Source organism: Trachurus japonicus, chromosome 15 (genome assembly GCF_045865225.1).
Source record: "Trachurus japonicus isolate A0001 chromosome 15, Traja_1.0".
Taxonomy (NCBI): Eukaryota; Metazoa; Chordata; class Actinopteri; order Carangiformes; family Carangidae; genus Trachurus; species Trachurus japonicus.
The window spans coordinates 12775778-12787863 of NC_140921.1; the positions used below are offsets into that span (position 1 = coordinate 12775778).

Here is a 12086-nt window from a genome sequence, read left to right on the forward strand (position 1 = left end):
GTTTTTGTTTTTTAACAAATTGATGCATATCTGTCTATCATGTTAATACTTGTACTTCACCTTGTGAATATATCTCATGCTTAAAATAGTATGATTGTTATGATTGACAAGTTCAAGACAGGCAGTCTTAATTGCAGTGTGTGGTAGAAGCTGGTTGTTCATCTCATTAAAAAAAAAAAAAGAAATCAATATATTTTTTTTAATAACAAAACATGAATTTCACATAAAAGCTATTGAAACCTGGAGGATCCTAGTGCTCTGAATTTTAAAAAAAAATTACATAATAGTAAGCGAGTACAGATTATCATTCTCTCAAGAGAGATGGAGAGGAAAAAACTTCAGCATCATCTGCATAAATAAACGGCATAATTTACTTAAATCATTCCAAATTACTTATGTAAGATGACCCCCCTAAGAGACAAACACTACTTAGAGCGGAGAACAGGTTAAATAAACAGTCATCCATCCACCTCACTGCTGTTTGTTTACTTTTACCCACACCATTACCTCATCTAAAGACCTTACTGGTGGTAATTGGAATTTCATTGATGTGCACCTCTTTTAAAACATGGTCTCTGCCTGCGGAGTTAACCACACTCACCCAGAAAAAGATTTAAATGATAACAATCAATTGAGCAGATTTGAAATTGCAGAGACTGACACTCAATCACACTCAATATTTATTCAAATATGATTATACATTTTCAGGATGAGATCTGCCCATCCTTTTTCATTTAAGGTATTACTAACTGAGAAATTAAGGAGGTTTTTAGAATTTACCCTTCGGTTAGACTGTTTTGTACTGGCCAATATAGTTATGTGTATAGTGCTTAACCATATTATTACAATATACAGTAGTGTTGTTTCATCACCATTAGAGATACGAGTGTTCATTTTGATTTATGTTTGTTTGCTTCTGACCCAGTATCAGATGCTCGTTAGGCTGGTGTCTATAACCCACAACAATACCATTACATGGGGTTTAAAGTGAATCAGAAAGATCCAGAGTGTCTAACAAGAGAAATGACACATGGAGAAAGTCCAGTTCATTGTTGCAGAGAAATACTGAACAGCCAGACTACTGCTCATGCAACACAGCATTGGACTGACATTAAACCTCAAAATGAAATAGACAAGGCCTTCGTCAGTCCACAGCAGACGGTTTGTTTACTGGACTTAATTCAGAAATGGCAACATGTCGACATGCTGTGGGGTTAGTCTGGTGTGCAGTCTGTTAACTATGACACCTGCAGTGGAGAGAATACTTGCTCAGAAATTGAATAGTATCAATCAAAAATGCTTACTGTCTTTGATTTAACAATGCCTGTCTGACTCTAATCAAAGGAAAGTAAAACTGTTTCAGCATAAATGGTTCACATTTTGGCACCAACTCAACAGATGGGCATGACGTTCCAGTCCTCTCTCACCACATGCTAACACAAGTCCAATATTCACTCACTCTTATAGGATTTAGCTTGCTTATGCACCAGACAATGATATAATGCATTACAGTATTTTTCATCATTGAAAACCAGAGCGGCTCAACTGCATTGGCTGGCAAGCAGCGAGATTAAAGTGGCTAAACTCTGGTTTGGTAGCAGGGCTGGAACAATTCCTTTACGAAGAAGTAATTTGTGTCCTAATAACCCTTGTCTCTAATTCTCTGTCTCCAACCTTTGTGAGGCTGAAATAACTGAGCACATCTACATGTCACATCTGGATGCTTTATCCGAAGCACCTGTCAGTACTTTTTATGCGGTTTTACTATCAGGTGGCCTAAAATGAGCTTCCTCACTTCATTGCCAGTGCCAGAGGCTACATTACTACATTACAGGCTCTGTGCCTTGACATTGCACTGATATATTGCCCAACACAGCAGAATGAATCAGCAACATAATAAGCTTAACCCATCAAGTTGATTTAACACTTAAGAAGAAGGCTGTTCCTTATTATGAATCAGGTCTCAGTTAATGGTAGTGGTGGATCTAGATGAATTACTCTGCAAAGTAGGTGAACACCTATCTGCTATCCGGCTGGCCTATGAACACATGTCCGGCTTTGGTTCAAGCTGTGGGAACAGGTGGCTGTGATCCTGCGTGCCAACATGAGCCTCAGTGGAGCTGGTTAATGTCTGCAGTATTCTGGCCAGCATACAGTGGAGGCTACAGTCTGATTTCTAGTAATGTAATAGATCACAAATGTTATCTTCCTGTAAGCTCTTCTCCAAGTAGCCGAAGCTGCTTTTCCACAATGAAGTGACGACTGTTTAGATTGCGGATGTGTCAACGAACATGTCAACAGGACGTTAATGATGCAAAAACACTCGTCACATGTGAGATTATTTGCTGCGAGAGAGGTGGTTAGTTAAAGTGAGCAGGGGGAAGCCCTGTCACTACAGATTGTGACACTTTGACACTTTTCCTCTTGGTGTCCTCTTTCTACAACTTTTCTCTTTCCAACTGGAGAAAAACATTCTAACTTTGTCTTTGGTTGGCTGGTTACTATGAACACAGACCTGTGCTACATCTACTGTATGAATGACTGAGTGATGAAGTGACCCAAATGGTTAGGTGAGTGTTGGACTTTTTCCATTGTCCTTTCAAAGCCTCTTGGGATGAAGAGTTTCTGAAACATTCACAGTGGATTCCCTCTTACCACCTACTGCATATATGGACCAGCTATATTCTAGATTTATAACTATCTCCCTTGTGTTGTAACCCTCTGCAGTGTAGTATCTCTTGTTCACTTTGAACCAGCAACCAGCTGTGGCCCCACTCTGGCTGCAGTGGCCTCGTTGTGACATCCCAGGACCAATGAGTCATGTCTAGCTGCGGATGAGCAAAGCTGCAGCTCAGTGTAGCCGCTACTAATGGTGCAGAGTTTTTACTGAAACATTTGCTTCTGCAGACAAAGTGAGTCAACCCATAAAGTGATCTTGGGGTTGCCCCAAGAATTTAAAAACTTGTAACTGTGAGATGTCAGGGGAAGACTATAAATCACTCAGGCACTTAGAGGTTATACTCCTGAGCCCCCCAACTACCTCTTTACTGTGTTATCACATGCACCACATGCTAGTCCTGTCAGAGAAATGAAAGAATAAGCGGATGGGCAGGCTAGTTGGGAATTCAAATTGGCTATGCATTACAATTTTCTTTTGGCTCTTTTTCTCATAGAAAAAGCAAATGCTTGCTCTTTGATAACTTCTGTGCAACTGTTGTTTTGTTTTCCCCTTTTTATTATTAGTCCTCTGAAGACCTGCCAGCCGATTGCCACTGTTGAATTTGGGGGTTTTAAAAATTCTGCTTGTGGACCGAACAAGACCTTATTAAAGATTAGTAAACCATTCTATCTAATCCTGTTGCATGCTTGTATTCTACAACAGCAGCACAAAGGCGGAGAGCATCCTTGACTGAACTTATGGTAATTCATTATTTATCTTGCATGTTTGAGGTATTGCTCAAGATGCAGATGACAAGGGCAGAAAGACAAGGGCAGGTTGATAAGGAACGTGCAGGGCGAGATGAAGAGGACAAGTGAGTGGCAAAAGACTGAGTGAGATATGTAGACGGGGGAGAAAGAGAAAGAGATCGGAAGACTACAGACAAAGGCAGACAGAAGAAAGAGATGATATCAGAGCAAATGACACATTACCAGGAGAGAGCGTGAGATGGTTCCTAATTCCAGCATACAAGCACATACCCAGCCTGCCCCTGTCCCGGTGGTGAATGAGTCACGATTATCCTCTGATAATGCTAGACACTCTTTCTCAATAACACCATCACAATCAATCACCACAAAACCTAAACACCGTTCTGGGTTTGACATGTTTCCCACATTAAAACACAACATCATTCTCACCTTGTTCAACAATCAGCCAATGACCGTTTGTCCCAACAGACACTACTGCGTGTGGGTTTTGAGAGAGTTTAACAGCTTAAAAAAAGAAAACAAATATACACTCACACACACAGACATCATTGTGTATGCAAAAGGACTATCTTATGCACATTAGACTGGCCATATTATCCCTGGAAGGAACAGTGGTTGTGCTAAATTGATGAGAGAACAAGTGACAGAGTCAAACACACTCAAAGGAAAGAGGGGGCGAAAAGATAACAAAGAAACAGAGCGGTGGAGATTTTTCTAAATATAAAAGCAATTACAGAGTGATATCTGTCTTCTTGTTGGAACGGAAACATAAAGTCATAGAAATCATAGAAAAGTAAAACCGCCATTTTTCATGTTGTAGGCTGAGGCTCCCAACCCACGTCTGCTCTGTGAAGCACACCAAAAGCTCAGCGCTTCAGGGAAAAAGGGTTAAGTCACTCCCAATTGTTCAGCAGTGGAGTCTGATGCCACAAGACATGGCAGCTAGTTGTATCACATGTTGGTGTTGTTGTTTATATCATTGTCTGGTGGCATCAGTTTCAGTGTCAGAATAGCAGTCAGTGACTCAGCACTTTCTGAGAACCGTGCATTGGGCGTGTCTCTGCAGTCGAACCATTCTCCTCCTCCTCGTTTTGTTTCCTGACTTTGTGAAGTGAACGTGCAAGGAGTAAACAGTTTTTCATTAGGTCACGCTCTTCTTCCATGCTGCAGAGATTTAGACTCTAGGCCTTTTTCTGTCATGTCCCTCGGGCACCAGCAGTCAAAATATATCCCCAAGCATAAATTTCACAGGGCACAGCAGCTATCTTATTTGTCAGCTCCGATGTCAGAAATAATAAGAACCGGCTCACAAAAGTATATTTAACATAGAGACCCAGGCGAAGAGACATGAAAGCACGACAGAACAAAACTGAGTCTCATTGTCAATCCACAAACCATTTTGATGTCCAATATACTCTGTGTTTTTTTGATTGATTGCAGCTTCTGCGGCAAGGAACACAAAGCAGCAGGCGTGACACAAAGTCCCCGACAAAAAGAGCACAAAAAAAACCACAAGACACTTTATTTGCTTTTGCAAGCAACAAAGCATTTACAGCATATGTTTGTTATGTACAATTGTTCATTAGATTTCCCACAAAGCAACAGACAGTTCGTGTGAGAGCCTCTGAGGGCAGTCTGCCCATAGTGCAGGTCAGATAACATTATAAATGTCTGTAATTGGTTCTTTTATACACAAACAGTGAGAATTTGTTATTACAGTACATTATGTATGAGAAGGCCATCCCAATGCAACAATTGGGATGTTTTTTCCCCTCACCAAATAGTGATGTTATACAGTAAATGGACTGACAGACCTCTGTCCTGGTCAAAACTGTGTCCACCTCTTTCCCAGACAGTTCCTATACCAAAGAAGGCCCATCCTGCTGCCAATATGTAGCATTGCCTTGAGGGCATTGACAGATAAATTGCTCTAAATGGTCAGCATCTTAACCCTTTAGCCACTAAGACACCACTCTAATGTTATTTCAATCCAAACAAACTGGATGAATTTACTTGGTGAGACGCTTTTAAATGTTGGTTGAGCCTGTGTAAGAGAGTTACCTGTCCAGCAGATTTCTGAGACTCTCGGTTGCCGTTGTATTGAATTGCATTATATTGTGAGGTGTTCCTGACCATGCCCGGGGACAAAACAGAAATTGAACATTCAGGCTTGACAAAGGTAATATTTACTGCAGGGCTAGCGCATTGGGTCGTGCTGCACTGTACAGATCCTGTTGTTATTGTATCCACTCCCTTTATAAAAATGGTATCTACTGTACTTAGTTTATTTCTGCCTGTCACTTTTGTGGATTGTGGGCCTATAATTTATAGTAGAAAAATACTCCATCACAGTTCAGATGACACGGGCAGACTTAGCATCAATAGTATTGACGTGTATATATACTGTACCCTTATCTTCGTCTGACAGCAGGAGTGCAGGCAAAGGAAAAGGGCCATGGATGCTTATCTTCACCCAAGATGAGCACAAGACGAGATTGAGCGTGTGAATGAGAGAGATGGAAGGATGATTCATTTTAACTTGAGGGACAATGTTGCTGCACACTTCAATGTTGAACTAAGCTGCAGTCCAGCTACCGTATAATACTGATCTCTCCCATTTCTACCCGTGTGTGGTGAAGAGCTATAATATTATGGGAAGCTGCCAAGAGCGAGTGTAAGGACCTATTCATAATGAGGAACTGACACAACATCCAGTCTCCTCTAGTGTGATATGGATCATTTAAAGCTCTTACGAATGTTCTACCAGCTAAAACACAAGAAAAAACTGCACTACATGCCAGTTCTCCCTGATGAATACTTAAAAGGCACCTATGACTAATTTAAAAGTTGGCTCTATTGATCTCGTTGTGACTCAGATCAAGATACCTGAACACTGGGTAGTCGGTGCCACTGCCGATGATACTGTATCTATGTGTATGCATGCACACAGACACATACATCCATACAGTCTATGGTACTGTACAGTAGTTTAAATTCTTAACAAGGTAACAAACAATTACATGAAAATACATATTTAAATGTCAGCATTATGTTTTGTAGGTACATGACCGTGGCCTGTTAATGTATTGTGAGCACCTTGTTTGCATAATAAGCAGAGGCTGTCTGAACTTGTTCTTGTTATTGTTCACTGTTTCTTTTCTTTGGCTCACACAAAGAGGCTCGTGGGGTTATAATACTGAATCACATCTCTGGTACCCAATGATACTGTTTAGAAACACATACTGAATCTTGGCATCTGAATATGATCTTGCATTGAGACAGGTAGCTTATAAGGTCATTTCAACCATAAAACCGATATTCACTTTGCAATAGTTTTTCACTGTAAAATATTGAAATCAAATCAACTCTAATTTGCATGATGGTCTAGCTTCTTTGTTATTTCATAATTTCACATTTTGATTGCATAAATATGCACTCATCCTAAAAATGATGCGGGTAATACAGTAAAAATAGCTGTTTTTGTCTGCTATTCAGACTGCACCTGATTAACACAACACAAAAAAAACAGAAATTTCATTCCGCATCACATATTACAAGCTGTCTCAATTAGATCAGTTACACCATTGTCACTGCAAGGTAGAGTGGCATTGAAGGCATTGTAGAATTCATCCCAGTGGTGACTCTCCTCTTTGAATTTTAGGATTGTGCTCTGAGTCAGAGCAAACTAAATGAGACTGTCTCATTTAGACTGTGAAATCACTGAGACAGCCCCAATTTATGCAGTATTCACAACAGCAGTGGTGTGGTGGTTCATCTCATCCCTTCATATTACATTGGTAAAATGAGGGCAAGACACTGATGACATCCTGTTTTCATGGGAAAACAGATTGTGTGGCAAGAACTTGTAACATCGTCTTGATGAAAATTTCCCCTGCACTGTGCACACATAACTGAACTGGTCTGATGAGGCGAGGACTTGTGCAGAGAAATACAGTGTCCTTTTTGTTGATCAGACCTAATCTGCATGGCAGATGTCATTTCACACTGTTTCAATTAGGAGTGCAGGAACATGAAAAATACTACCTCCAATCTGCCAGCCCCTCTGCTGATTTGGTCACTGCTTGCTGACGGATGAAATCGCATGATCTCAGTGTGATTGCGTTTGTACCAGCGTTTTGAAGTACAATGTTGATTAGACATGGATGAAAATTAATTCACCACTACTGGATTCATCGATCAAGCGCAGCATTACTGAGAGAAAAATGTTGGTTTCTCCACAATGGGTTTTGATGGATTAGCAAATCTTTTCTTCTAAAGAAAACAGCTGTTGTTTGCATCTCCCTATTGTTACAGCTTTCAATTACTGTAGGCTCGTCTGCTCTTTTTAAAAATCCTTCCATCTACAGTATTCAGAGACACAGCCTATACATTTATTGATATTAGCTACTCCAAACAAATAAGAGGCATAATAAATCATTGGGTTTAAGATGCGTCTTCCTGGCAAAGAGAGCTGTTCCTTTAAGGTGTATGTATAAGACTGCTGTTACATGCTGACATTAGATGTCAGATTGCTAGCAGGACATGAGTGATGACCACTGTCCACTTCAGTGGGAACATTTAAGAGTCATTATTACACCATTATCATCCTTGCCAATGACTGCGGAGCCCTCCTCCCGCCTGTCAGTGGGCTGTCTGCTATATAATGGGCACGGGGTGTCCATTAGGAAGCCAAAATGGCTGCAGTCGCACTTTAGCCACAGTACAGTAAAAGTGGCTGAGGGACAAAGACTATAGGATCTATGTATCATATGGAGAAAAAATAAACTTCTGAGGGGTCTATATTATCAATTGATTATCAGACTTGTTGCTGAATCATTTTTCTGTCTATAGAATAATTGTCTACTGAAATAATTCAGTAGGCAGCGGCGCAACATGACCCTGACTATTAAACAATTATTGTTTGCTAACTATTATTGTTACCATTAATTAGCTGCTCGCCACTTGAAATTCCCCTAAGGGATAAATAAATTATTTAACATTGATCCATACTGCAATCACAGCACATACACACAGCCCTGTAAAGTTTATAGTGAGTGGGTTGCCTAAAACGTGTTAAGAGGAAAGAAGACTGCTCTTTTTTCCACTTTTCACAGCAGAGTGTAGTGTTTTTTTTGGTTTTTTTTTGGGGGGGGGTTATTTTTTATTTATTTATTTATTTTTTGCTGTCTGACACATTTGGATATTGTATTAGTGTTAAAACATGCTCCAGATTTGTATTACTGTCAATCAAATGGCATCCTACTGAGTAGAGTATTAACATGTCACGCAGCAGCACTGAGTGCCCTACTGCACACATTGCCCCCTCCCCAACATACTAACAGCAACACTCCTTCTCTGCAGTCAACTCTCCTGAGCATTCATGCAAAAAGCTACAAATAATCCCTCTACTTCCCTTGCGCTCTTTCCCTCATCGCCTCTTGTTCTGCACTCTCTTTCTTGTTCTACTTCAACTAGAACAACTACAGTGCATCTCCCTCCGCCTCGACTGTCTGACATTCCCACTTTCCGGGCTCCTCCTCAGTATGTTATTTAGTTGCCTCTGTACTCATGATTTACAGTGCCTTAATGTAGTCCTGTGCATGCAGTCAGCAGATGAAATCGCCATTTGTCACATTAATAGTCCTCCCCCTCTGCCACACATTCACACACACACATGCATATACAAGCTTTTTCCAGTATGGCTCCATTCACAGAACCCCCCCCCCGCCTCTCTCCCTCTCATCCACCTCCTTTTCTCCCTGCTCTCTCCCCTCCCTTTCAGATTTTTGGATTTAACTTCACGGTGTCTTACCTGTATATGTTCCCTGTGCTTCTTATGATGCTCAATATTGAGGTTTTTTTTTCTTTTTTGGATGATGTAATATGCTCTCAGACTGCGGTGCTGTTGCTCTGTGCTCAATTCTGCATTGACATTGAAGTAGATTATATAATTAGGCATTATGAAATTCAGCAACATTCAATGCAGCAGAACACTTAATTGCTATTTTGTACAATATGCTCGGTTGTTTACGCTGAAATTATTAAAGCCGCGCTGTGTGAGAAATAGTGGCTTGAATTTTAAAGCCCCGTCTCATGTTACATGCAGAATTAGCCTGCAGACGTTATTCCTGTTTGAGATGATTGTGTGGCTCATATCAGAGATGGAGTTTAAAAATAAATGTGAATATAATGTTCTTCAACTTTTGGATTTGGATTCACAACACTTTCTCATTCATGCTAATTGACCATGTGTGTCTCTTGCGTTTTGAAACCAAAGAGAGGATGCAAACAGGTCCAACAATATGGTCAACAAATTATGAATGTGAGTTTGTACTCTGAGAAACTTGAGACAAATAGAAGCTGCGGTTTCCAACTCACAAAGGGATACTGGTTTAAATATGTATGTCGTATCTTGTGAAAATGCCCTGATTCGATGCACAGTTGCTTTCAGTCTGTTTGTTAAACCGAACAGTGTGAAATTAGGATCACTATCTGTGTCCTGCTCTTGAATGTTTCAAAAGCACCTTAAAAGCAACTCGGATGTTGACAGAAATAGCACATTGACAGCATTTTACCATTACAAGACACATAACAGTATTCATCTGTGAATACATACATGCATCCGTTTTGCCATTTGGCTTGAATGAGTCATCATTTCAGGTTATTGATCAGCTGTCAGATAACCTGAATATAATATAATAAAATAACAAATACCTTTTGGTACAAATCACTGCAACTTCAAGTCTTCATATTTGTATCATTATTAAATATTTATCACCACTTAGGCAGGACAGCTTCTCTCTTCACTGTCAGAGCTACAGTATTAATAATGTCAAAGATGGCATTTCCATCTTGAAAAGATATTTGGTGTTTTGTCCCAGCAGGCATTCTGACCTACCTTAAGAGGATCTCAAACAGATTATGGCCAAATTACATGTCTAAATAAAAATGTAGGGACGTTATAAAACCCAACACAGACACTACAAGCATGTGTCTACGGTCTTAATCTGTACTGGTTTACAGATTTCCAGCGTGTCTACATGAAAGAGTGTGGGGTGTGTGGGACTGTATTTGGTTTAGACTCATGGGAGGCGTCATTTCACATCTAACCCTCTGTATCCAGCAAAAAATAATCTTGATTTTTATTTGTCACAGATTCCTCCCACTCAGTCGCCACCTCTGGTCTTTGTTATTTCAGTACCTCACTGACTCCTGCAGCTCTCTGATTCATCTGCTGTTTTCATTTGATTGTTACCTTTAACAAGCATTTCTGCTTTAATCAGCCGTCTCGTTTTTGTCTGAGGACAAGGATTAAAGGATGTCCCCCCACTGAATCTCTCATCTACACACTATAATACAACTTCAGTACCAACCCTCTCGTTCCTGTGATCTGCTCTCTACTGCAGAGGCTCAGGCGTAATCCTAAGTAGGATACACAAAGAACCATCTTGAATTCTTAAGCCTAGTTGAACACACTTTCTTGAATAATGCATAGCACTCTTTAAACCAGAAAAATTAATTTAGCAATAAAGATCATGGTGGAATTGATTAGTTTGATTGGACATTTGAGGCATATCTAACCATGTTAAATAAATACTTCCTTATTTGTCTTTTCAAATTCTTTTAACCACCCCTCGTTCTTCTCTCTCTTTTTCCTCTCCTCTGTCCAGCATGTGAATTGATGAACCAGGGGATCCTTGCTCTGGTCACATCCACAGGGTGTGCAGCCGCAAGCGCCCTGCAGTCCCTGACAGACGCAATGCACATCCCCCATCTTTTCATCCAGAGAAACGGGGACGGTTCACCCCGCACCTCCTGCCAGCTCAACCCCAGCCCAGACGGAGAGAGCTACACGCTGGCTGCCCGACCACCTGTTCGCATCAACGACGTCCTGCTCACCCTCATCTCTGAACTGCACTGGCAGAAGTTCATCATCTTTTATGAGAGCGACTATGGTGAGTTAGGCACAAAATTAGTGCAGCTGATGGCTAAGTGTGTCCCATAAACATGACGTTTGTGTGTAAGTCGATCTTTTTCATTTAAATGTAAATGTGCCAAAACCGTCTCCAGTGTCAGGGGGAGATCAGTCTGCTGCTGAAGCAAAGCCGTATTAACACTGAGGAATCACATGCTGAAAAGAATACACAGAGTTGGAAGTAAGATGAAAGCACATCAGCACTCCCACACAGACACACACAAACACACATACTGTATATGCACAGTGCTAAATAAATCAAAGTTCAGTAGAAATTGTAAGGAAAACCAAGATATCTTCAGTGAATTCGCCATTAGTAGCATGCCCATGAAGAAACAAGCCTGAGCCTAATTGGCTCATCCGTGGGACTAGAGAACGAGAGTGTGTCCCAACAGTACTTTATTTATTCTCAGCTGTTTTCCATTTCTGTTTTTATTATTCCCGCTACAACGTCCCTGTGGACTAGACCTTTCTTGACACACATTTGGCAAAGGCAAGGGGCTGTGGATGGAGGAGTGACTGGCAAGGTAGTACAAGGGCAGAGGGATGAGGGGAGTATATTGCTGCATTGGCATTCCTCAGATGATACTTCACCACTGCTGGCTAATCTTTTTACTACTTGGAAAAGTGCAATCTAGGAGGTAGTGTAAATCTGTTTTATTTTTTTCAATACAGTGGAAGC

General features: G+C 40.6%; 1 protein-coding gene across 3 annotated transcripts in view; it reads left to right on the plus strand.

Annotated features, from left to right (window-relative positions):
- The window catches only part of LOC146973295 (glutamate receptor ionotropic, delta-1-like), a 231372-nt gene that overhangs the window by 129580 nt on the left and 89706 nt on the right, over positions 1-12086 (plus strand). For all 3 annotated transcript variants that reach the window (XM_085799680.1, XM_085799681.1, XM_085799682.1), the window contains exon 3: positions 11100-11384. In XM_085799680.1, the coding sequence (XP_085655806.1) occupies positions 11100-11384 (285 nt within the window). The remainder of the gene's footprint in view (positions 1-11099; positions 11385-12086) is intronic.